Here is a 25,696-nt window from a genome sequence, read left to right on the forward strand (position 1 = left end):
CCTGCAACCCAACCGTACTCCTACCCGTACGTACAATCCCGCGGTACGACCAACACGTCATGTACGGATTATGTACGACTGCATTTGCCATACGACCGGGATCAAAGCTTGTCCTGCTGTGTAGCGTGGCCGGACAAGATCCGGGCCTATCGAGCGTCACCAGTGACGCACATGGCTCGCGCGGCCAGGCGGACGACTTTGTACAGTGTAGAGCATCTGCCGAGCATGTACTCCGTACGGAGTACAGAATGCAGTCGTGCTCTGCCGCGGTTTTCTGCTCTCTCTCTCTCTCTCTCTGCAAAGTTGCGGATTTGCGCATTCGGCAGCAAATGCCGTGCAACAACGCAACGTAGTCGCCAACAATTTGCCATGGCACGAGTCGCGCCGTATGTGTATACCCTGCGTCACGTCTCACGCAAAAAACGTAACCGGGCTTCAACATCCCTCTGCTGCCGATCCACAGCAACGATTCAGCTGCGGGCGGGAGCGCGGGACTCGTCTTGGCACGTATCGCCAGTGCAACTATCCATCGCCCTTGGGCCACCCCCGTCGGCATCTCCATGCCTCTGAGGAGCATCTGAAGTGTGTCGCCGGGAAATAAAGAGGGGATGGGTAACGGGGGGGTGCGGAGCAATGCGCACACATATGCAGTCGACCTCCGATTGAGTTTGGCTAGTCGATGTCTTTTTCTTTCTTTCTTTTTGCCTAAAGGGATCATCAGAACCGTTGAGGGCCACATGAGAAGATTGCTTGTATGTATACTCTGTGCGCCTCACTCTGCGTACAATTGCAATTGGACAGCAGCTGGCTATAGTCGAACAGCCACCGAGTCACACGAGGCGTCTGCTCGGGCGGCCAGGCTTTGCGACGACGACACGGCCACTGGCACTAAGCAATAGTCATGACACAGAGAGTACGGGTACGGAGTATACATAATGCCATTGATCGACTTGCCAGGGGAGGAGGAAAACGCCCCGAGTTGGTTGGAGTTGGCGCCGTTGTGAGTAACGGAAACCAACTCGGTCCTTCCCCGGCTAAAGTCCAGCGTGGAACTAGCGCGCGTCAACACAGGGTGACGACTTGCGATTGGCCGGAAAGAGTCCTGGATAAAAGGGCAACCGAGCTAGTGTCACCAAGAACTACATAATTCAGCTCTTGGTGAATCCGCCCAGAGACATGATTGGGACACGGGCAGCCGGCTAGCAAGCAAGCAAGCTATCGCAATACCGAGTATCGACGCCGAGGAGGCGTAGGTTTTTGCCGAAAACGGAAAACGGAGAGATACTAGCCGCCTTCTGCCAAAAAAGACAAAATGTGACAGAGTTTCACGCCGCAGCTACAACACGTCCGATCTTTTGATCTCATGCCAGATCAGATTTTGGGGTCGACGATGCCGACAGACCATTGCCCTTGCCCTTGCCCGCCTTCTGCCAGGGGCGGGCGTCTGAACTCTATTTCGTCTCGGCTCGATTTTGATACTGGCAGCCATTCATCCCCTCTGCCGAGTTCCGTTGCATGCAGCCTGGCGCACGCTACAAAGAAGGCAGGATTTGAGGCGGCGAGGGGAGAATCTTTCAATACATACTCCGTACACGAAATGGGCATTCCAAAAGCTGCAGAGTGCATGAACCCTCGGTCCCAGATAGTTACTCCCAGCGAGTTCCCGAGGGAACGGGCACCCGGGATTCGCGGCGTGTCACTGCGCACGACATATACCCTCCTTGCTGGCATGGTGTTTTGGCAGGGCAGATGCCTCTTGTCATATATGATACGTGATACGTGGTGGTTGATTGCGAATGTACTCCGTAGCGAGTACAGTCTCAAAGTTTAATCTACGACACGTGTCTTTCATCTGAGACTATACTGCGCCCGTACATAGTACTACTACTCCGTACTACTATTAAGAACGGGACGCGCAAAACCGGGGAGTCGGGGCAATTGTCATGCCTGGCAGACCGGGAAGCCCCATGCCCATCAGGTGTATGAAGCATTCTTGGCCATGGACGAGTCGCACATGCCCCGGATGCGTGGTGTTGAGTCAATGAGCTGCGGAAACTCTAGCAGTGGGTGGAATGCGCATGCCGTCGTCTTCATTCCCGCCTGCTGGACAGTTGCGAGATGCAATGCTGGCCATGTATATGTATCTGGCGTTTGCGGGCGTTTTGGCCCATCAGCACACTTTGTCGCTGTGAAACACGAAACACATGTCAACTCCCGTCCTGGTTCATGCTTTCTCCATGACGACCCTTGGAAACATTGCTGAGCAGGCACACTCTTTTCAGGTGTAATGCATAGCAAGGATCTCGTTTCGGAAAATAGGCAACGTAGTTCATGGAAGAACCCTACAAGTAGGATAGACAGGGAATACTGCAGACGCTAAAATTATATCCTTTTCGTGATATGCGATTACCAACTAGAAGGTTAATGGTCCTACATACTGATAATTATCCAAGTCACCGGTCCTCTCCAAGTAGATATCCCTCGAAATAAGAAAAGACAGAATATACTCCAATACCTCGTTTTGTCGACATCACCCTTGAACTTATATATCAAGTTTCCAAGCTAAGCAACCGGCTTGTTTCATACAAACTCTTCAACTTTAGACAATTTATCCACGGTGACAATGTTCCTCTAACGGCGAGTCTCGTTCCACTCCAAGTCGGCATCTACCCCTGGTCTGTTGTGATAGTAGACATGTTCTTTGTTCGGTTCCCGCTGTTCCTGTGTCATTCGTCTTCTCCTTAAGCCGGGATTGCTTTGCGCTAGACACAACTAAATTGGCTGCTTTCTTTATTTCGTGACTCAATATTGCTCCCTTTGAATGTGCGCAGGTCCAATTGGGGTAGCGGACCAGGGTTCTGGCCAATGATAAAAGCTGATAAAAAAAAGATACATAGACCTACTTGGAAATTAGCTAGGAAAATAAGTACATACCTAATATCTTTTAAGATACAAATAGATACTATACTATACTTACTGTTTACTTCATTAAAAAAGGTACCTTTAAGTATCATACAAAGGTGGGTCGGATACATCAATTGGACCTGCGCACATTCAAAGGGGGCTCAACTCCTCCTTGAGCTCCGGAGAGATCATGTCAGCCATAATTAAGGATGCTTCTTCCTCAGCTCCCTTGAACGTGGATTCCCCGTCTGGCTCTGAATAACCGAAAATTAATTAATTAAGGGTATTTATTTCCATATATTTGTATTAAGAATATACTATGGGTCCTCTGCGCCCGGCATCTAGCTTGATGATGCTCCTGTATTAGGCTCTTCCTTTGGCTGAGGAGGCTCCAAGCCAGCATTCTGCGCCACGCGCTTCCAAGTCTCCAGTTCTCTATACAGCCGTTCGCATTCTTGCTTGAGCTTGTCATTGGAAGCACTCAGCTCAGTAATGGCCTGTTCAGTGAGAAGCTTCTCCAGAGTCCACTTTTCAATATTCTGCTGTTCGTTTTCCTTGAGTTGCGAAATAAAGCTGACCGCACGTTGCAGGATTGATCCCTTGTTCTTCTCACAACCTGGAACAATTTTGGCCAACTCATTGATGCCTTCATTGATAGTCTCCCGCCGTCTTCGTTCAACTTTGAAGATGGTTAGCCAGAGATCTAGCTTGAGCGTTCAGAAGAATATCCAGGGTGCACCACTTACCTTCTTTGTGATTGTCCTTTCGCATCTTATGCCATTCCTCAGAGCCCACAGTAGGCTTGGGGTTCGACGGGGCCGATGATGTAGAATATCGATGAGCCGGAGGCTGGCTTCCGTTTGCCGGGGGTTGTTGGGTAACTGCGGAGGGATCCATCATATCTGGCTGGGCAATTTCAGCATTGAATGCCGCTTCGGAGTGATGATCGCCCTCGGCGGCTGCCTGAGCCGCAAACTGCTCCTCTGTCGAAGGAGGGACATGAAGAGTAGGATACATGCCGAGTGCTGCCTGGGCCGTGCTAGTAGCATTCGAAGGATCAGACGCATCAGTGTGGTCAGCAGCCGCGGCCTGCTGCAAGGCATTGAAGTCGGCGACGTTCACGCCATTCGCCGCAGCGGCGTGGGTTGCCTCAATGGCATTCTCGATGAAGGCAGCGGTTTCAGCTGTCATGGCTGCAGGAGGAGCAGCGCGCTTAGCACGTTGGGAGCCGGGACTGTCCAGTTCACGCTTTCTCTTAGAGCCAGGAGAGCTGGTGAGACTGGACAAATCAGCTTGTTCAGTAGCAACCGAATCGGACATGATGTCGAAAAGGCCGACGATGGTGTAGATTGAAGGCCTGGGCCCTTGCGGTAATCAGCGTTGCGGGCTGTTTGAGTCAAGGGCCTCCGAACTGTTGCATAAGAAAAGGTTAGCATGTGTTCACCAAGCAGAGATGAATCATGGCGTTCAACATGACGAGGAGGCAGACAGCTCAATTTGGACTATGATGAGTAGGGCCATCTCCGTTGTCGATTCTATAGGCAACAACAAGCCTTCGCCTCGCTCCGTGTCAATTCTTGATGAGATGAGAGACGAAGGGCAATCAGGGCTATTCGAATCGAAGAGCGCTAAAGAAACAAAAGGAAATGGATGGATGAAGCGCTTGCTTGACAGAAATGAATTGTTCATGTCGTTCGCTCCTATTTTGGCGCCAAACGCGGTATGTATTGAGAGGAAGGGTGTGTGTCATATGAGACGTAGTCACGCAAAGAAAGGTCATGAGATCGCGACGGGTAAGAAGTCGCACTCGTCCTGTTCCTCACAACCGCAGTGACGATGCGTTGCGACGACATTGGACAACAATCCGCATCGTTGCACATCGTCGAGCGATTGTCAATACGTCGCAGCTGTTATCAGCCGCATCTCCGTCATCTCACGATGCATGTAAGTCGTCACTAGACGATTTGGCACGACGGTGAGACGGAACTCATGGCCAAGGAGGATGGTGGCGACGGTGAGTAAAATTCCCTCGCAACGTGTCTGCCTCGCCGAAACGACTCAGAGAACCGAGATTTTCATCAAAAACACCACGAAAACCATCAAATCGACTTTGTGAACAGGCACGAGCAGGCGCATAGAACAGACATACCTCGCAGATCATGTGCTCTGGAGACTGCCAGATCACGGGTTTTCCAACTCACGTGTTTTGGTCAAAATCTCGTGATATCGCGCCGACCGGGCGTCGAAACTGTAAGTCGCGGCCGACCCGCAGCTTGATTGCACAAAGACACAAAGACACAAAGCGTAATCGTACCGCAAGGCAAAATAAAATGCGAAGAACTGAAATGGGCGACGGGATAATACCCGAGGTGAAGTGGTAGTTCTAAGATGAGATTCTTATGCTTCTAGTTACAAGGGGCGATAATCCGAGTAGGACCAGGTTGAGCAGGTCGCGCTTGGGACCAGAGGATCAGAGAGAGCTCAGGAAGGGCGAGGCAAGGCATGGCCGGGGTGGTGCTTCGAGTTTGGGTCGCTCACTCGTTCGCTCGTCTGGCGAACAGGCAAGAGTGGGTGGGTGAGCGGGCGGCTGGTCGACTTGCTGGGTCACGCGGCGGAGAAGGATGTGGAACACGTGCAGCAGGAGACGCTGGGTGATGAATAATGAGGGCGGCCAGATGGCGCTTTGCCTCAGGTGGGTAGACTTGCCTGCCTCAGGCACTAAGAACTGTCAGCCAATCACTTGGCATAGTTTGACACAATGGGGACAGTACAGCCAATAGGAAATCGTGGCGAATGGGCCCTGGCTGCTCACAACGACTAGACAGAAGAAGAAAGAGCTGCTTGGCTGCTTGCAACATCTTGTCGAACCTTGGAAGTAAAGGAAGCTCTCAAGGTACTTACCTAGGCACTTTGGCAGGCGGGGGCTCAGATATGGAGTACTGGGGTCTGGCATATAAGCCCTTTACCTACGCTTGTATTCCATATCTGGCTGCTCGAGAACGGGCACTAGAGAAGGTACCCCTCCTCCAGCTCAACCATCTGTCACGGGCAATCACGGCTATCAAGTGTTGGCCTTGTGTCCAACTTCGTCACATCACAGGACGGCAGCCGTGCTCAGCCATGAACACCCGTTCCGGGAAAGAAACGCGATAGTAATTCCATTTGTTGTGCTTGCTGGGCTCTCAAATCCTCACTGCACGTGCCCCTCATGGGTGAGCGTGACGTGCTTGTCTTTCCTGTTTGATGTGGCAGGCAAATAAGAAAGCAGCCATGTCAATAGACCTCCATGTTGCTGCCTGTCAGGTACGGCACTGCCCAATGCCCAATCCGTGCAACCCCCTCCCGGCTTGCATCTTTCAACTAGTACGGAGTATCGTGAAGCTTGGCGAGCTAGGGACAGGTCAAGGTCGATGCCGCAGCTCGAGATCCAAGCCATTCAAGGTCCACCTAGTATGTAGAGATTGCTATCAGCACATCACTCGACGGTAGGTGGTAGAGCGCGGTGTAAAACACGCTATTTCGGGAATCATGTGTGTTACAATCCGATGGTTTGTCCATGGCGCTTTTACGGAGTATCAAAGCGATAGATGCATGTCTCAACAACGGTAACACAGCAACGATGGTGGTGTGTGGCCGCCTTGGTTGGGTGCCAGCCGGTGAATCAAAGTGCAGCTTGTATCGTACGCAGGTATACTATTTTCATAGTATTATTGGTAAGCAGCGTCGAAACCTTTATCTTCCGGTGTATTCACCGATTTCGTCTCGATCGCTCTGCCCATGGGTGCATTTAGGCATCAGACATGTCAACAAACCCTAAACAGTCCAGCACTCCATACCATGCCGCCAAGGTGCGGTGATTCAACAGATAGAAATAGTTTAACGGGCTGCAGCAGCCAATGCAGGCTCGATGTTTTAGTCTTTGATGTTGCGTTTCAGTATAATAAAATCGGTGTTTGCGGTCGTGAGTCACCGTCATTGCGTCTCTGACGTGCAGAGTTTGTTCTAGGCTTTCGCCGGCGCGTGAGGTCATGAATCACCTCTTAAGCTAGTGGGTTTAACGCATCGCGATGTGTGTAGTGTTGTTTTGTATTGCGCGTTACTGTCAATTAAGCCAGGTACAGCTACCTGATTGTGCTACTAGTGGGTTCCGGTGATTAGCTAGCCTTTTTTTATTTTTTTTTTATTTAATAATTTAATAAAATCGGTGTTTAAGAGTTCATGTCTGAGTTGGTCGGGGAGGCTAGCCAATGAAGCATATTAGCTACTCGTTGAAGTAAGCCTTCACATTGGCATCCCACCCCTACACGACCAGAAGCCAGAAAATGAAGACATGTCAAGAAGAAAGACCAACCCAAAGGGAAACCGCCGCATTAAAACGTGTGTATTTTTGAATAGCAGCTCCAAAACCCTTCGCTGCCAATGTTCACGTCCAGGGTAAGCCTCCATGTCCGGCTCGCCACCGAAGCCGATGCAGGAGCTTCTAGCCTGTGGGGTCCACAAGCACCCGACATCTCCCCATCGGTTGACGGTGACGGTCGACATCATCACATCATCGTCGAACCCCCGACCTCGACATCTTTGTCGCCGAGGCCTGTAACCTAGATTCATCAATGGAAATCTCGAATACTCCGCAGTAGACTCTCCCAGACGCCCATCATGGCCGACCACGAGCAATCCACGCTCAAACATAATGAGCACCTCCTCTTGGTTCGTAGCACATCGAGAACGCTGCTAGCCACCAGCTAACACCACATGGCGGCATAACAGGACCAACCTCTTCTACGCCTCCCGCACGAACTTCTCCGCAAGAACTTTCGCTCTGCTCATTTCACAATCGAAAAGGACACATCCACGCTCAAGACCCTGCTCAAGGACTCTGCGACGGCTGCCGTGTCAGGCCGAGCCTCACAGCAAGATGTCCTCCGCAACATTGACACCATGATCACCCGAATGCGAGGAGTCAAGCGGAAGCTCACCACGTACGCAGACGAAGAGGCACGACTTCACCACCAAACCGCCGCTCGCATCACACACCTCGACGAACTATACTCCATACGCAGCGTAGACGACGTTAAGTACGAGGCATGGAGTCGACGACGGCTGGACCGCCTACTAGCAGATTACCTCCTAAGACATGGCTTCAACCAGACCGCGAGCGAGCTAGCTGAAGAAAAGGACATGCAAGACCTAGTCGATGTCGACACCTTTGTGAACATGAGTCGAATTCGAGAGGCGCTCCTGGATGGAAGCGTCACGGAAGCACTAGCCTGGTGTACCGACAACAAGAAGGAGCTGCGAAAGATGGAGGTATGGCCACACCGACGCCTTTAATATCCCCTGTCATGGAAACTCACATACATCACAGAGCAAACTCGAATTCATGCTACGCCTTCAGCAATACGTCGAACTGATCCGTACACAATCCGAACCCAAGCTCGTTGAAGCCATCACCCACGCCAAGAAATACCTGATTCCCTACTGGAAGACGTATCCCAAGGAGGTCTCCCAGGCATGCGGCCTCCTCGCCTTTCCCCCGGGCGGCCACTCATCATCCGCCTACTCCAACTTCTATAAACCCTCCCGCTGGTCCGAGCTAGCAGACCTCTTCACCAAGGCACACAACAACCTCCTCGCGCTGCCGTCTGTTCCCCTCCTCCACGTCGCCCTCTCGTCAGGTCTGTCTGCCCTGAAAACGCCCGCATGTCACTCATCGGCCTCGCACCAGGGAGAAGGCACCTCAACCCTCGGGCACGGCGTGTGCCCCATTTGCTCAACGGAGCTTAACGAGCTAGCTAGAAATGTACCATATGCGCATCATACCAAGAGCCACGTGGAGCACGATTTGATGCTCTTGCCAAACGGAAGAGTGTACGGATCACAGAGGTTGCAGGATCAGGCGAAGAAAGCGGGGTTACCGCCCACATTGGTGAAGGATATCCAGACTGGAGAGGTGTTTGCTGCTGAAGGGTTGAAGAAGGTGTACATTACATAGGTGGTCTTTGTTGCGGCTTGGAATCACTACGTCATTACACAGGGATAACACACTAGGGAACTGTTGGCATGGATCATGACTTTTTTTGTTTTGGCGTACAAGGGCAAGCGAAACTTATGGTTATATGGTGTTTCCTGTTATATTTATGTCACAGCGTTTCAAGAACACAGAATGGCTCAAGACACACAACCCAATGCTACAAGCCCTTTTTTCCATCTCAACTAGTTGAGAAAAAAAAGTGTGCCAAGGGACTTCCAGACCCTTTGTGTACGCACGACGCTACAATACATGATCGCTTGGAAACTATGGATAGACGGTAGACCGGTCAAACCGGCACATTTGTCATTCCAGTTTCCTTGACAATAGACAACCCCGACTTGACAAAGGCAGCTATTCGCTGCAATCTACTCCGTGTGCCAGCCCGACTCTGTTACCATCCTTAACTCCCAGAAATCTCCAGTCCAGGTATTTCCGTAAACCGCTCGATACCTCCTAGAATCAACGAGGGATGCCTGACTTTGCTTCCTTTACGCTTTTCGACCGAGACACAACGACCCACAATTCCATGTCAATGACCGATCAGAGAGAGCAAATCCAGGAGACAGCGGAAACTCTTGAATATGTAATAAAGAGTAAGAGGTAGATGGTCAAGCACCTCTTGACCGGACCGACCAAACCCAAATGCATGCGAAACAATCAATATCGAGATAGAATCATTATCAACAACTACATCTGCTACAATTGTGCAGAAAAGGGACCAATCCCATTGATACAAGGAAAAAGAGTGCGTACTAGGTCCTCCGCTTTACGACATAGGCGGCAGCTGGCATCCGTGTGCAGAACCCTATCTGCTGTTGCCGGCAAAGGCAAAGCTTCCAAAGACGCCGCCACCCCCCCCGGGAGTCATAGGACCCATGTGTGCCATACCTCCATTGGAGTTATGATTCTGTGCAGCTGCAGGACTGCTGATGAGGCTAGCGGGTACTTGGTTGGGCGTGCTTGGGGTGCCGCCATTCTGGCCATGATCGTTGCCACCCTGCTGCATCATAGGGGCCATTGGACCTTCGGGAACCCCCAGACCCCAGACTCTACCAATGTGGTCTTCAGGAATTGATCCATTGAAGATCCTATCTCGCATCTGGAAGAATACTTTCCCAGTAAGAAGAGAATCTGACCCAGCCTGATGCGCTGACCCAATTCGTTTGACTTTGAAGGTCTCGGCAATATTCTCAAGGCCAGACTTGTGCTCGAATTTGTTCAAGATGTCAATTACAGCTGGGTCATTAGGCGTGAGGAATCCTTGGGTGTGTAGACGTATGGCATACTTCATGAGGTGCTTGACATCGTACGTCGTCGGGAAATACAGCTTCATCTTGCTGTCAAACTGGGCCTCGTCGTTGGGCAGCGGTGTACAGATTAGCAGCTTTGTGAGATACCCAAAATCGTACCCTCCATGGAAAGAGATCCATCTAGCTTCGTCAAAGCATACTAATCCCGAAGGAATGAGAAGTGCCGCAAATGCCTTGGGATCGATGCCATCTCGTTCAAGAAGACTAAAGTCAATGCCAGCCTGTTGCAGCGACTCGATAGACTTTTCATTATACATGTCGTCCTTGAGAGAGAACTTGAAGTTGAATTGCCACGAGTACGGGAAAGGCCCCTGGCTGGCCGCCTTCATTGCTTTTGGTCCAAGTCCCAGGTCCGGTCCGGGCCTTGCCGGTGGGGTCTCGCCATCCTCATTGAACAGAGTCAGTCCAATTTGGATAACCTTGAGCATGTCGACGTTTGTCCGTAGACATTGATAGTGGTAGTCACTTTTGCCTCTGAATGAGCCCATAGGTCTGGCAACAACTCCGGGGAATTCTGTATCCTGTTGATTCGTAGCGTTAGCATTCAAAATGTAGAATTGCTGGTTGTGGGGTGGGCATAAATAAAGCGTAATAAGGACTTACCATGGCAATGTACGGATACTTGTCTACAATATCTCTCAATACCGCCATTTCTTCCTCTAGATTATGTTTCCAGACCTCTCGTATTCTTCCCTTATTAGTTTGGGCTCTCATTGTCGGATGCTCCATCAATACACCGTGCTGCAACTGCCCCCCATGTTGAGGTTGTTGCAATCCGGCAGCGGGACCATGCGCAAAGCCCATTCTAGCGCTCTGGCTGCCGAAGCCGGAGTCAGCAAATCCTGACCCATTGAGACCTGCAAAGGCGCTGCCGTTGGCTCCTGCAAAAGAGCTTATCTGAGCATTGGCATTCAGGTATTGGTTACCACCCATCGGGCCGCCTTGAGGCTGTCCATGAGAAGGGAATCCGGGTTGGTGGAAAGGCCCACCAACGCCAGGACCAGCGCCGAAGCCCCGGATCTGTGGTGGCATATGGTAGGAGAGTGGCGGAGAAGCCTGGTTGAAGCTGATAGAAGCCCCGGGTGAAGCCAGTTTCCGCCGCAGTGGTTGTCAAGCAGTGGCGAGTATATTACCAACAGGTTGTTGGAAATGTTCTTGTCGAAGCAGATTGGTCCTCGTTGTTCTTGGAAACGGCTAACGGTTAGTAAGGGATTGTCGATGTAAAGGTTGTGGTCGCGGACGATTACACTATCGACCTCGACGAGTATTCCGTGAGTGACTGCTGCGCTTTGTTTCGTAGAACTTGGCCCACTTCTTCACTTCATAAACGGCGAAATCCACCTCGGCAAGACTGTTGATGGGGGGCCCCTTGGCGGTGAAGGACAAATATGAGTTTGTGGTTGTGATATGACTCGATGTCGCAGTTGGATTTGTCGAGATATTATTTGCGAACGAATTTGATCCCCAGATGGAAGTGGACGTATGGGTGAATGTGGACGAGTGCCTCTGGGAGTATATGGGGATATTCGTCGTCCCTGCTGTCGCTGTTGCGCTTGCTATGCGGGTAGGTGTTCAACAGGCTGTCGCATATGCCGCGGACAACGAGGAGCGTTGGGAGGAGGTTGTGGACGCGATGGTGGCTGTTGCAGCTTCTTCTCCTGCTGCGACTCTCGTGGCAGCTGATTTAGAGGCTCCTGTTTGAACCCCCCAGGTAGTCGCCCTGCTTCTCCCTCTGCTCGCCTGCACGCCTGCGTCCAAACTTCTCGGGTGATAATAGGATATGGATGATGCACCGGCACTTCCTAAAGGTGCTGATCAAGGTTCATTGAGTATAGGCGCAAGTGTCGGGTGAAGCTGTTCCGAGGGAAATCGACGGACTCTCCGGCCTTAACCGTATTCAAGGCACCAACCAGAGACAGGCACCAGACAAGATGAACCCTGAACGAATCGCGGCAACACGTCAGTGAAAGAGTGGGATGCAGATATACCGCCGCTGTTCTGATTTGAAAATAAGTCCTATCGGTCCAGAGATATCGAGGGATTAGAGTGAAGCTACTCGGTTCGCACGCGTGTGTTCCTTTGGATTCGCTTGATGGGCGTTAAGGGTACCGTGAGACTGTGGGAGCCGAAGGGCAAAGGTAGCCGCACGTCGATTTTGGGGTGTGCAGTGCGTAGGCTAGCAAAGCTGCGTGGGTTGCGTTTCGTGTGATGCTTGAAAAGCCGGAGTGTAGTTCAAGAAGACCTCGACGGGACCTCCGATTCAAGGCAAGGCAGGCTGCTCAGACCGACTCGGGTTCACTTGGAGTGTTGCCCAATTGCAAGTGGCCCGTGCACCATCTCTGCACAAGCTGGCAGGTACGTGGGGCCCAAGTCGTTTCTTCTCAGAAGGACGCTGCTTCACCAGCAACTACGTTGTTCCGGCCAGTAACGAATCAGCGGCCGTCCATTCTGTGGGATCCTAAGCAGTCGGCAAACCAACCCCCATAGTGTCAGACTGCGAATAACCTCTAGCCTTGATCACCACGCACTCTCTTCACCACAACGATTCCGTCACCCACTGGTCGTAGGCGGCTCAATCGGAAACGATGCTTCCTACCAGGTACGATCTCAGCGCAGTTGCTGCCTGTGCGAGCGCGCGGGCGACGGCTCCCTAGCTCCCCGCGTGCAACGCCATTCCATCGAAGTAAATATAGCTAACGCCCGGCAAAACAGAGTACTCCGAGCGGCCCGCGGGTCCAAGGCCAACATCACCGGCTTCAACATGCGAGCGTTCAAAGAGGCCGCCGGCCAGCCGCGATACGATCCCTGGGAACGAGCGTACGTTACAAACCCCCCCACCCACCACGAACCCAGCGAATGTCGCAATTCCGGCAGCCCAAACGACTATAAAAACCAATTACTGACTTGATGAAATTCCAGTGAGGCGTGGAGATATACAGGCACATTCTCGCGCTTCAACCGCTTCAAGGGCTCCCTACCTGGTCTGGGCACCGCCACCGTCGCTTTCGCCGGATACTGCGTCTACGAGCATTTCTTCATGCAGGACGAGCATCACGGCGAGGCCCACCATTAAACATACCATTGCGCAGGTTGATCTGAGCTGTGGGGGGAAAAGCGAGAATTCGAATCCGAGTGAGACGAGGGAATGTGTACAACCCGAAAGATTGGGGGATGTAGAAGAGGAAATATGTACATATACGAGCGGCCAGGAAAAAAGAGCTGGCTTTTTTCTTTGTTGAACGATTTGCTTAGGCTGTGTATAAGCTGGGCAATAGAATTATTGATGCAAAGCAGCCTTGGATGTGTTGCTGTTTTCAAGACGGGACTTGTGCGTGGAAGTAGACTGCCGGTTACAGGAGATTTTAGGTTCGACGCTCCGGCAACTCCATTCTGCGAGGTGGAAAAGAAGAAAGCCAGTGACTACCATTTATGGTGCTCTTGTGGTATACGTGACGCATCACTGCTTCGGTGCGAATAGTCGATCGATGCTTAAGGAATTCGCTCCAATCGGAACAGTCGATCGTTGCCAGTGGACAACTCCCTTCGTAACACTAGAAGTGTGGAATAGGACATCTGGCTCTTGAACCAAGAAGCTGTATTGCCACAAACCACAGGCTTATAATGCCAAAGGCATTCACCATCAAGTAAGCCATCAGAAGATAATCACATAAGTTATCAGGAATACGGGACAGCTGATTGATTTGCACTTAATCATGGGGTATATGCACATCTATCTATCATCATGCGTTACACAAATAAAACGCCTTTTCCATCCAGTCTACCCAGTCTCGTGATGAACCGTCTTCGGTTAGGTCCTAGTCCAGAGAGCATTTTTATCGACATAAAAAAATAACGCATGTCTCCATGCAAGCTTGTTACACCCGTAGGCCCATGACGGCATCAAGTGCCTCGTCAACTGCATTCTCTAGCTCCCCGATTCTTTTCTTCAAACCCATATTCTCATGCCTTAGCAAACTAGCCGTATCCCAAGCTATGCCGGCATCTTGGCCCTGACAATTCTGACAAGCTTGGACAATAGCTCGCTCACCATCCCTGCCAGGATCACCAGAAATGCCCTTGAATAGCTTTTGAAAGGTGGACATTTGGGGTTGGGATTGGCGTGTGGCACGAGGCGGCTCCAGCATGGTGGGTTTCGGTATCGGCGGTATTGAGCTGTGGTTGCCGTTGTCGACATAGACGACGTGCGAGTCAGACATACTAGCTGGCAGCGTGGGACTGCGCGACCTCGAAAATACACTGACTTCATCTACACTTTCATCGTCAGTGTCGAAGCCCGCTTCGTCAGATTTGGTAGTTCCGCCACTTCGACGGCGGTATTTCTTCCTTTGATCGTCTTCCACACCGAGATCCTCGGATATGGTTGACATGCCTGAAGATAAGATGCCGCCTTCTCTGGTGCATTTTTCTTCTGCGCGAAGTCTTTTTTCGCGACCGAGTTCCTCTAGCAGAGCTTGCATCATGGCTTCTGTCTCTGCGGCTTTTTGTGCCATGCCTTCCAACTGCATCTTCAGATGAGTAGCTCGGGTCTCGGCTTCGATTTTCTCCTCTTCTTGGGCATCCTTCTCGGCATGGAGTTCCTGGCATGCCATGGCCTTGTGTTGGTAGGCTGCTTGGAATTTTCGTAGCAGACCGAAGGCGTTCATTTGTAAATTCTTGAAAGCGGCGGGTGAGAAGGATTCGCCGTCGGACGGTGAACCGCCGGGAAATAGAGCTGCGTCAATGTCCATATTCATGAGCTCGTCGTCCTGGAGCACCGAGACTGGAGCGGATGCTAGACCCTTCAAAGTCGAGGCCATGTTGAATAGGGAGAACCGGGATGTTGAAGTAGGCGAAGTGAGCTTTTGCCGAGCAATGTTGGCTGCGGGTGATAGGGCGGCAACAGTGGGAGAGCTTCGTGATTTGGTAGGTGTGGATTCAGATGATGCCGTTTGATCTTCTGCTGGACTCTCTTCAACGACCCTGTTATGTCGTCTCATGCACCAAGCGCCAGGCCGAGCCTGAGATCTGTCCAGTGCTTCTCTGCCCCTTCTGTCACCCGTCAAAGACATGGCAGCCCTATTTCTGCGTAGATGACCGAGCGTAGACGGTGAGCCCGGAACTGGAAACACCTCCTCGTCCGAACTTTGTATGTCTCCTGGGACCGTAGACTTCCGCAGCGGAGACTGCCTTGTCGGAGAAGCTGGCTCGGGCCAAGTTTGTCTTCGTGTAGAGGCTGCTGTGGGCAAAGACGGTGAACGAAACAAGCTCTTATCAACACTGGTTAGGGCTGCAGAAGAAGATGAATCGGCAGATCGAAGGGTGCTCAGAGGACTGTTGCAGAACACATCTTGCCCCTGGACGGGGGTTTGACATGGGGAAGATTGGTCAATGACCGGGGATGTAGACGTTTGCATGGTGTTGGAAGTGGGGATTTGTATTAAATCGATGCTGTAGCCCCCGGCCTTTTTGGCGTCTCAATACGTGGAGATGGTCTGGGTGCAAGCTGATGGCTTACACAATTATGCGACGTCGTCCGAAGTTGCCTGTCAAAGTATTTGAATCCGAGGACAGGCGGACTTTTTGATGCAAAAAGGGAGCCAAGAGTAGGAGAGTAAGGAGAAGAAAATGAGGCGGCAGGTGAGGAATGAAGACGCAAGCTCGGGTGGTCAGCGGGGTGACGGTTCAACTTCCCAAGGCGGCGACAATGTCAAGAAGCTTGCCGATATGGTCAATGTCTCCTGCGAGCCCCCACGAGCGACCCAACACGAATCGATGATGTGGAGGCAGCTGTTGTTCGAATGAAACACCGGATCCCTGATGTGAAGGGGGTTTGGGAGGGGTATTTGCTCGTTATTGTAGAGCTCTGGTTTTGGTGGTGAGGAGCCAAACAATGCAAACCGACAACCAGCCCGCTTTGCGGCGTTGCATGAATCAAGGATGCAGCGGTAATGGAGCCAGCTTTACATAAAAACTAGGGAGACAGGCTATGCTAGCGGGAATCGGCTAGAGAGCCGTAGACAATGGCGATATTCAACGTCAGGTCGAAGACGACGAGGTCGGAGTGCTGGGCAGTGTTTCTTGCTCGTTCTCTTGAAGTTCAGCCCAACGTTGGCATGTGGTGCGTGGGCGGGTGGAATGCAGCAGGGCCATGCGGCCAGTAAGAGGATGGTCGGGCAGAACGGAAGGATGGGAATGGCCGTCGACAGAGGTCAAGGTAAAAGTACATATGCAGTGGCTGCCAATGTGGTCTTGAAGAAGCCCTTTGGAAGGGTTAGAGATGGGAGAAGCAAGGTAAAGTGTTATGGAAAGGAAAGCACTTTGTACGTCTGGTCGTACTATCTAGCATGTGAATTGGAGTCGCAGCGAGCAACCTTTTCCTCTTCAATGTTGTCACTCTTGCCAAGCCCTTCGCCCACTTGAGCAGCTTGTCAGTTGTCAGTTGCCAGGCAGCCCTGCCTGCCCTGCTTGCCAGCCCAAACAGATCAAACAACATTGAAAACACCCGCATTTGTACATGTACGCAGTAGTACCACATGCAGAGGTGGATAAGCGACGTGGGTCCCCAGCAAGTCCCACCTAACCCTGGCCGTTTGTGGCTCTACCGGCTGATGTGAGGGCTCCAGTGAGGCCACCAGTCCCACAATACCCGTGTACTTGAGTATAGGTACTTAAGTAGGCAACTGGTAACCTCGGGTGACTTTGTTTCGTATATTATAATATAGCTATTTATAATAAGCCTTCTTATAAGGACTTTAATTATTACTAACTTTACTAGTAAGTACATGTATTCTTAAAAATCTAGCTTTATATTAAATATACCCTTATAGTATATACTTAAGTAGAGCTTTTATATAATATAGGGGATACCTCCAAGTACTTCAAAGCACTCCATTAAATTGGCCACAACGGACAATTAGCCTGCAGTGTCCCGAAATAAACTATCCAATAACAGCATACGACACTTTCTCAGATGGATGCCCAAGTGATTGGCATGTGCCTGCCTTCCGTTTCCCGACAACAGTATCCAAGTCGCTTCCAGATCGATTGCTGGCGCGCAAGTCATGAATTATGAGGACCCCAAGTCCTTCAGTTCTTCAGCGTGGAACGTAGCTTACTCAATGTCGGAGCCCGCAATCTCATTGAGCAAAAGAGAGTTTGCGGTGCTGGATGACTGAAATGCACTCATACTCATCCTACCGCGCGGCAAGCTTTTCATGGCCGACAGCACCATGGAACAGGCCCGCCATAATTTTTCTATGCCTTCTTGGTGTGCATGTGGTTGGAAGCCTTGTTTCCTACAAGAGGAATAAATTCGGATGAAAATGAGAATGGATGAAAAAATAAAAAACGATCCAAGCTACGTGCCATTGACCAATGAGGGAGAACACAGTGACAACTCAGTCAGCATCTTGCATGGTGTTCATGGGCCACGCAAGCACTACATGTATGCTTGGGAACCCAAGTACAAACTGCTCGTCGCCGTAATAGGCCTTCTCGTAGTATTTACGTTTGCTCTTTCTGTCGCTTTGGCGCTTGTCTTGAGCCAGCCGAACCACACGGGGCCAAACCACAACGGATTCAGCTATGGAGCCAAAAAGACAGAACGACATGTCGCAGATTCACATCACCTTGGTGACCACGCAAATGGAGAGACAATGTTTGGGCTCAGCATCTTCCACCAGCTGCATTGCCTAAGTAGTATATCCACTCGTACCATGGTGAGTGAAAGAGGGCTTGTCGTGGCTGATGCTTGTGTTTGCGTTTTGCCCAAGTGCGTGCAGTGCACTTTACTTTTACGGATCGGCCTTTACGAGTGGACCAATGATACAAGAGGCAAGCAGTACGATTTGATGCCGCCGTGACTAGTAGTTGCTGGCGACATGCACCATTTTACGCATCAACCAGCCTGACACGCCCAAATGCACTAGGTATTATCTACTTGGCTTTTCCATCTTCAAGTATACGTGAATGGCATCTCAACATCCTTGATGGCATTGATCTTGCCCCCCGAAATTGAGTACACGGCGTCAAATTGATGCAGAGACCTGAGCCGGTGCGTGATATTTAGCACAGTGTAGTCGCCAAAGACGCGAAAGATAACTTCCAGCATCTTGTCCTCTGTTTCGAAATTCACGTTAGCTGTCACCTCGTCAAGCAGCAAGATGCCTCTACTGCTGCTCTTTTCTGTCTCCGTGTCTCTCGACATGTCGGCTTGATCTCTGCACAGCTTTCTTGCCACAGCTACAGCAAGACTTAGGAGCTGTTTCTGTCCGTGACTTAATTTGTCTTCAGAGATTAGAGCGTCTAAGCCACCCAAGTCCTCGACAAGATCATTTAGGCCAACCTCGACAATAGCGGTCCTACACTGCTCGTCGCTTAGGCTTCCATCGGGATCAAGAAGCTGTCTGAAGGTTTCCGTGCCCGGCAGAAACATCATTTCCTGTGGAACGGCGATGATCCTCTGTCGCAGGGCCTGACGGTTCAAATGCTGTAGTTGAGTCCCGTCGATCGTCATCTTGTCCAAGGTGTCAGGAGTAGCATGGAGCAGCCGCATAAGGAGGAGCAGAAGCGATGATTTTCCGCTAAAGGGAAGTTGGTATTAGTATCCCAGGAACTCTTGTTACGAAGCTGTGGCTCAAGCAAATATTTACCTTCCTGTCCTGCCAATAATCGCAACCTTCTCGCCACCGCTGACGCTGAGGTGAATGCCACGAAGTACCAAAGCGTTCTCGGATGTCTTGCTGCCATAAGCGGCCGAAACGCCATCAATGGTAATTTGTCCCGATGTTGGCCAATCCACTGGAGGATCCCTACCTTGGTCAGTCTCTCGAGTAGGATTATCGTCGAAATCCTGCAGGCGCTTCACTGCACCAAGAGAGGTCTCCAACTGAACCCATGATCGCACGGTTGCGCATGCTAATTCGCTGAGCGTCATGAGCGACACCAAGCTAGCGCCAACAAGTCCGGCATGAGATGATGCCACAATTTGTGTGGCAAAGCAAGTGACTATAACGGCGATGATGCCCACAATCAGGTTCAGATTCAGCGTCAGCCACTGCTGGGCAAGATCGAGCAGATAATCCGGCTGTAAAGACTGGTTCAAGAACAGGTCAAATGCTTTCTGGTATTGATTTATCCACTGAAATGCTCGGATGGAAATTAAACCTGCGACAACGTCCTGGAACCTAGAACTTGTGGACTGTTAGCCTCTTAAAGTGAAAATACTAGCCAAAACAGGCAACAACTCACTACAAAGGACTTCTCGCTTCGAGGTCCAGCAATCGAAGTTGTCTTGACGTTTTGAGATAGTAATTCTGGAGCAAGTACAGGACTCCAAAGATAAAGGGGTATCCGATGGCAATGTACGGCGTTGCAACAGCGACGACAACTAGCTGCCCAATGACTGTGAATCCTGATAGTAAAGTATTGGAAATAGCAAATATGAGTTGGTTATCAAGCATGCCCATATCTTGCGAGAAAAGGTTCGTCGTTGTACCCTTGTCTACAGAACTAAAATAAGTCAATGGCAGACTAAATAAGCACTTGAGTGCCCTCAAGTGGAGCTCAGAACCTGCTTGTCTGGGCATTTGCATCTGCGTACTACCGAGAAAGCCGGCAAGACTAACAAGGCCGAACACTTGGAAGAGGGCGAGAAGGCCAAGGTACAATGCTTGAGACTGATCATCGGGCCAATGGAACGAGTTTTTGGCCCAGAATCCTACCCAAACTGTTCCAAAATTATACCCAAAGCTGAAGAGGGTTCCGGTTACAAGAGCTAACACCAAGATTCTGGGGTTAAGAGCCTTGATATACTGGGTGTAGACCTTTCCATCATGCCGGCTTCGGAGTAGTCGCTTGCCATTGTCTCCCTCGACCGTGGACTTGACCACCGGCCGTTCGCCATTTGAGCTGCTAGAGGACGAAATGCCGTGTTTTTCTGCGGTATCCAGTATGCTCTCTTCAACAAGGCCAGTTGCCTCGGCGTTGGAAGGACCGCAACTCTGCACCTTGCCATCCTTTCCTAGAACGATGACCTGCTGCGCGAGCGAGAGGTATTTAGTTGAGTGAGTGCACCAAATGACTGTTTTTGTCCGTAAGATGCCATCTGCCCCAAAAAGCCGCCGAGTGACCTCATTGGACGTTTGCGTGTCGAGGCCGCTGAGCGTATCGTCTAGAACATAGAGAGTTGCGTCGAGATATAAGGCGCGAGCCAAGGCTACTCGCTGTTTCTGGCCACCACTAAGATTCATTCCGTTGCTTCCAACTAGCGTCTCATCGTGCTGCAACATATTTCGAATGTCCACATCCAGTAGAGTCGCCTGTAGGACTGACTTGTAACGCTGTTCATGGAACTTTTGGTCAGGGCCAACGATGTTTGCGCGAATAGAATCATTAGTAAGAAATGGGGTTTGGCCGCAAAAGCCTATTTGCCCAAAACAGGTCGGTCGAACGCTGACCGTACCCTGAACGAAAGGAATTTCACCCAAGATACCCATACAGAGCGTTGACTTTCCAGACGCGACGGGGCCTGTGACGATGGATAACTGAGAGTCAGAGAATGCAATGTTGAGGTTAACTAGCGACCACTTGTCTTCCTGCCAACCAAAACTGACGTCTCGTAATGAGATGACCTGCTCTGGCCCCTTTTCACCCGCAGAATGGAGGGTGCTTCGGTATTCGGCTCGGTTCGGCTTGGAAAGAAAGTCGTAGATTCTCTTGAAGCTCGCAGTAGACGCCAACATTGATGGGACTGTCTGAAATAGCTGAGAGAGCGGGCTTGAAAGTAGCGTTAGGTACGACAGCGAGGCGTAAACCTGCGAGGTGTCGAGACCCCGGCCGATACTAGTGAAGGCAAATGTGATAACAGGGGCAAGCAGCATAGGTCCAAAGGCGACGCAAGTTGAGACGGTGCCGAGGAGACGAAATTTGGCCCCCGCGTCTAGCTCATCTTCGCGAAGACGCTGCATTAGAGCTGCTATCTGTGTGCTCCTGCCTGATAGCTCCAACTCCTTGATTTGTGCAATCACGCTCGATGTAAGTTTCACACGGTTCTGCGTCTTCTGTGACCAGTCGCCTTGGTACTTTGCGGCAAACTTGCCAACGGCAACGGTGAGGCCAACGCAAATGCCCACAATGACAATTGGTGTCACGAATGCAGTCCCGATCTGTCTCTGCAGTAGCCATGCCGCGAGCGTGACCTCAATCGTGTTTGCCCACAGCTCATGAACGTTGTGAAGACCCCCATAGACGCGATTAACGTCCATGCTCATCACAGTCAAGACGCCATCATCCACTGTGGGTAGCTGGAGACTCTTGTCATAGATGATATGGCCAAGGGTCGCGCGAAACCTGGTCAGGACTCGGTACTGGCAATACCAGTACATGGACGTGGATAAAGCCAATCCAGAGTATATAAGGATACTCGCCCCGATGAGCCCCACGCCAATGCTCCCAACGGACGATGCATCTTCTTGGAGAAAACTAGTAAGCCGCTGAATGAAGAACGGTTGACAAAATGAAAACCCGATCAATAGTAGCCGTGCTGGGACTGGCTGAAGAAGTGATGGCCCTACGGTTTGCACGAGGCGGAAGAGCAGCGCCAGGCTGCTTAAATCAGGTTTCAAAGAGCGACCGGACAAGTTGTTAAAGCCATTGAGCGGGTTGCTCACCGAGAGGCGCCTGTCAAGCGGATACATATCATCCGGCTTGAGAATTTTCTTTGAGCCCTTGTAAATCAAGGGGTTAAGCCAGTAGAAGAAGGCGAGCGAGAACATGCCGCTGGTTTCTTCAGGGCTTGTATCCGCGTGCGTTTCATGGCCTCGTAGCGAGTGGCATTTGGGCATGGTTTCCACAAGAATAACGGTGAACTGCAAGACGGTCTTGGCCGTCAAGATGGCAGTGTATGAGCGCCCGCCAAACTCGAGCCACCATGTCCTTGTGCGAGCGACATCAAACAAGGTCGTTGGAGAAAGGTAGAGAGTGATGAGGATGGAGGGACGTTGGCTCTTCATGTGTTCAACGTTGGAGAGAAGCAGGAGTTGCAGGGCCGCCACGCTGGACATGGCGCCTGCAGCGATTGCTTTGTTGTTGACGGGATTCTTTGGCCGCCATGCAGCAGCCAGAGCTAGCATGGCCAGATTCAAGGCGACAAGGGCAACCAGGAAGGCCTTCGGATGCCGGTTAGCTGCCTAGCCAACCCATTCATTGCAAACTACTTGAGATGTAGACCTACTGATTTCAGCCATTGGGTCGCGTGACGTTTCACTTTGGTGTTTTGGCGTTTAGAAAGTACCCAGAGTCGTGGCGTTGCCAAGACGATGAAGCACGCCGAGGGTAATATCGACAAGATAGTTTCCTCAAAAGTGATGGTGAAGTCAAAGTCGCCGCGACAGCCCACGACAGCTGGGCCGATCGAGTTATCACCCAAGCATGTCGACATGATTCGACCTGTCTATGCCGTTGACGAGGCTCGTATCAGACTCTTGAAGTGTGTCGGTCTGGGCAGCTTTGACGTTGGCGGACTTTATAAGGTTCTACCCGGCCCTCGGCCAGGCAAACAGTGCACATGAAGCAAAGCGAATCGAGCTTGGCAGGCAGATGGCGCCACGTACTGACAGGCATTGGAGTCTGGTCCAACGTTCATGTTCCTTTTCTTGTCGTCCCTGCCGCCTCCCGGACATGAGCGCAGCGCAGCCTCGCAGCTATTTTAGGCAGGTGAATCAGCCATGGGACAATAGACAACTAGGTTACCAAGACGATGACGAATTCAATACCGGACCGCTTTCGTGATGTTTTTCAGCGAGTTGGAGGAGGCGGCCGATACTCCGTCCCGCGTCTTGCCCCTGTGATTCTCGGCATGAGCCTCATCGCGCTGCTCGGTGCCCTCGTCGGCTGGTTCGGCACCCATAAGCTGTCCATCAACAAGCTAGCCGCCATATCAAGACAAATTCAGCAGGCTCAGGTCATGGAGAAGCTGTGCGGTGAGACACCGGCCGAGGCGCGGGCCCGGGGCTGCTACTTGGACGTCATCTCGTTCTGCTGGCTGCCGGAGCGCTGCTACGACGCCGAGCTGTCGCAGCACTTGACCGGGTGAGAATGGTTCATGGATCCGAATCGCAGGCAACCCCTGACGCATCAGCGGATCATGACGGGCGAGGACGCGGGCCTATACGTCAATTGGGAATACCACCTGCTGCACTGCACATGCATGTGGGAGAAGATGCATCGCGCCTTGATGGGTCCCCACGAGAAGATGGCCATCGACAGCTACAAGGGTTCGTATGAGCATACCAAACTTTGCGGCCACATGTTGACGTCGGACAGAGACGTGCAGCTCCATGTCATCAACACCATCATCTTGGTCAAATATAAACGTTGAATGATAAAATGATTTGTGCGTGTCCTCGGGTTGATCCGAGAACAATGCAGCCTTGGAATGCAGGACGACCTTTGTTTGGAGCACTAGTATTCTGGTTGCCAAACCCGTGTACCAGACCCTTCTGCCGCGATTCCTACGACAGGTGGAACATGAATTTGCCGCGAAGCGGGTCGCCTCGTGCGATATGATGACAAGACTCTCCCGGAATAACTGATAAAGAAGCAGCTTCCCTTCACTCAGTTGAGATGAATTTACACAATTCCCGGCTGCTGAGCACAGCAGGGCTCCCCGATATAGGAGTATGTTTCTGGTTTATATTCATCACAAGAGGGAGCGCAGGTAATTGTACATCCGGCAATGTCGTAGATACAACACTACACGGAGCCAGGTACTTCGTAGATGCTACATATTGCTGTGATACACAGTCGTTATCTTCCCATATTGCAACAGATATGTGTTACTCATCTCCATCTTCACTACTATTATCGTCGTCGTCGTCGTCGCCGTCCTTCTCCTCAACCTCACTTTCCGGGCCCTCTTCTTCACTATCCTCCGCACCGTCTGGCCGAGGAATCATCACATATCCCGCCAAACACGTAATGCGATTCTCCGACTCAAATGTGCCAGCCAATTTCCCAATTGGATTCTCGCCCGTCTTATCCTTCGTAGCGGCCGCAACCAAATCCTTTGCTTGTAGTGTCCACACCCGGACTTTGCCCTCACTGCTTGCTCCCACCAAGTACAACGTCCCCTGGTTAACCTCGCTTGGCAAGATCACGATATCTTTTATCCGGCCAGATATGCCCTCTGCTTTCCCACCTACAAAGCCTACCAACTTGGCACTGGACAGGGTCCCCTTCTTCCCATTGACTTCCTCTGGCGGTGATAAATCGTCCTCCTTGGTGGAAAAGAAGAGTATCCGTCCATCTTCGGTAGCGACCGCCAGAAGCGACCTTTCGTCGGCGCTGACATAGGTAAATTGATGGACCTTGGTTCTCTGCCCCGTCATAAGGCGACATTTGGGCACGCTGTCCATCCCAAAGACCACCACGTCACGGTCGAACCCTACGGCAAATTCATCCGCACCATCGACATTTCCCCAGACGACTTTTCTCCCTTCCCCTGTAGAATGCCGTCCCTCTCCAATCTCCTGCAGCATGTCCTTGCCGAAGCCCAACACACCGGCCTTCTTGCCAGTGACCAAATTCCATAAACGCATGCATTTCTCGCCCTTGGACACACTGATCATCAACTTCATACTAGGATGAATGGCAAAGTCATTCACACCCGAAGGCGTTGCCCCAAATGCCGCCGTATCACCACTCGGTCTGCCTTGAGCCTTGGGAATAGGCGCCTTGATGGTACTCAATACAGACCAGTCCCTTGTTCTGGCAATCGCAATGGTAGAGTCTTCACTGGCAGTGAGAAGTTTTGATCTCGACGGGAAGCGAAGCGCAGTTATTGTCGAAGTATGGTGGAACAAGGTCCCCAGTTCTCTGTTCTTGGAATTCTCAAGAATAGGCCGCGGCGCAATCTTGGCGAGAAGATCTTGGTTTTTCCGACTAGGAGGGTGCGCCGATAAATTGAAGATGTTGATTCGCTCGTCCGTGCTTCCAGATGCCAAAAGCACCTTTTGTGTTTGTCCGGGGACCGCTGCGGAGGGAGGCGACACTGCCACGCATCGGATAGCGGAGTTGTGTGCGTTGAAGAGAAAGGTATCTGCAAATTCGGCCTTGTCGTCGGAAATGGTGGCAGTTAAGCCGTGCAGAACTTGATCATAAGATCCGACAATGATCTGGATGGTTTCGGGATGATGTGGTGAGGACGGTTTAGATTTCGGGTTGGTGTCGGCTGCCTTGGATTTCTTGGACGGGACAGGGTTAGCTGCGGCGGAATCGTTTCCGTTCACGGCTTGTCTCTTCCTTTTAGCCATTTTACAGTCTTGTGATTAAATGCTGGTTGATAAACTTGATATAAGTTGGCGATAGGTGGTTGATGGTGCTACTCAAGAAAAAAAAATTGGGCAGCGTTGATAAGATAAGAACTTAAATAAAGTGGGCCAGACATGTACCA

General features: G+C 51.2%; 9 protein-coding genes across 9 annotated transcripts; 4 read left to right on the forward strand and 5 right to left on the reverse strand.

Moving 5' to 3' along the window:
• Positions 1 to 3,245: 3,245 nt before the first annotated feature.
• On the reverse strand, positions 3,246 to 4,224 carry MAA_03423 (Helix-loop-helix DNA-binding domain protein; the record flags this gene model as incomplete). Its single annotated transcript, XM_007821421.1, has 2 exons — positions 3,246 to 3,583; positions 3,651 to 4,224. 2 exons carry the CDS (start codon positions 4,222 to 4,224, stop codon positions 3,246 to 3,248), a joined length of 912 nt encoding a protein of 303 aa, XP_007819612.1.
• Positions 4,225 to 7,560: 3,336 nt separating this feature from the next.
• Positions 7,561 to 8,896, forward strand: MAA_03422 (LisH dimerization motif protein; the record flags this gene model as incomplete). The annotated part of the gene is made up of 3 exons (XM_007821420.1): positions 7,561 to 7,611; positions 7,672 to 8,211; positions 8,270 to 8,896. 3 exons carry the CDS (start codon positions 7,561 to 7,563, stop codon positions 8,894 to 8,896), a joined length of 1,218 nt encoding a protein of 405 aa, XP_007819611.1.
• An 844-nt stretch (positions 8,897 to 9,740) lies between these two features.
• MAA_03421 (CCR4-NOT transcription complex subunit 7) lies at positions 9,741 to 11,277 on the reverse strand (the record flags this gene model as incomplete). Its single annotated transcript, XM_007821419.1, has 2 exons — positions 9,741 to 10,766; positions 10,849 to 11,277. 2 exons carry the CDS (start codon positions 11,275 to 11,277, stop codon positions 9,741 to 9,743), a joined length of 1,455 nt encoding a protein of 484 aa, XP_007819610.1.
• Positions 11,278 to 11,713: 436 nt separating this feature from the next.
• Positions 11,714 to 11,947, forward strand: MAA_10983 (Histone H3; the record flags this gene model as incomplete). The annotated part of the gene is made up of 1 exon (XM_011412928.1): positions 11,714 to 11,947. The coding sequence occupies one exon, from the start codon at positions 11,714 to 11,716 to the stop codon at positions 11,945 to 11,947; it is 234 nt and encodes a 77-aa protein (XP_011411230.1).
• A 1,059-nt stretch (positions 11,948 to 13,006) lies between these two features.
• On the forward strand, positions 13,007 to 13,318 carry MAA_03420 (NADH-ubiquinone oxidoreductase B12 subunit family protein; the record flags this gene model as incomplete). The annotated part of the gene is made up of 2 exons (XM_007821418.1): positions 13,007 to 13,062; positions 13,165 to 13,318. The coding sequence occupies 2 exons, from the start codon at positions 13,007 to 13,009 to the stop codon at positions 13,316 to 13,318; spliced, it is 210 nt and encodes a 69-aa protein (XP_007819609.1).
• Positions 13,319 to 14,120: 802 nt separating this feature from the next.
• Positions 14,121 to 15,659, reverse strand: MAA_03419 (uncharacterized protein; the record flags this gene model as incomplete). Its single annotated transcript, XM_007821417.1, has 1 exon — positions 14,121 to 15,659. One exon carries the CDS (start codon positions 15,657 to 15,659, stop codon positions 14,121 to 14,123), a length of 1,539 nt encoding a protein of 512 aa, XP_007819608.1.
• A 2,540-nt stretch (positions 15,660 to 18,199) lies between these two features.
• MAA_03418 (ABC transporter) lies at positions 18,200 to 22,684 on the reverse strand (the record flags this gene model as incomplete). The annotated part of the gene is made up of 4 exons (XM_007821416.2): positions 18,200 to 18,827; positions 18,897 to 19,436; positions 19,495 to 22,412; positions 22,478 to 22,684. The coding sequence occupies 4 exons, from the start codon at positions 22,682 to 22,684 to the stop codon at positions 18,200 to 18,202; spliced, it is 4,293 nt and encodes a 1,430-aa protein (XP_007819607.2).
• Positions 22,685 to 23,002: 318 nt separating this feature from the next.
• MAA_03417 (uncharacterized protein) lies at positions 23,003 to 23,338 on the forward strand (the record flags this gene model as incomplete). Its single annotated transcript, XM_007821415.1, has 1 exon — positions 23,003 to 23,338. The coding sequence occupies one exon, from the start codon at positions 23,003 to 23,005 to the stop codon at positions 23,336 to 23,338; it is 336 nt and encodes a 111-aa protein (XP_007819606.1).
• A 742-nt stretch (positions 23,339 to 24,080) lies between these two features.
• On the reverse strand, positions 24,081 to 25,556 carry MAA_03416 (WD40 repeat-like-containing domain protein; the record flags this gene model as incomplete). The annotated part of the gene is made up of 1 exon (XM_007821414.1): positions 24,081 to 25,556. One exon carries the CDS (start codon positions 25,554 to 25,556, stop codon positions 24,081 to 24,083), a length of 1,476 nt encoding a protein of 491 aa, XP_007819605.1.
• Between the last annotated feature and the right edge of the window lie 140 nt (positions 25,557 to 25,696).

The sequence above is a fragment of the Metarhizium robertsii genome (assembly GCF_000187425.2).
Source record: "Metarhizium robertsii ARSEF 23 chromosome Unknown MAA_Scf_3, whole genome shotgun sequence".
In the NCBI taxonomy this organism is placed as follows: domain Eukaryota; kingdom Fungi; phylum Ascomycota; class Sordariomycetes; order Hypocreales; family Clavicipitaceae; genus Metarhizium; species Metarhizium robertsii.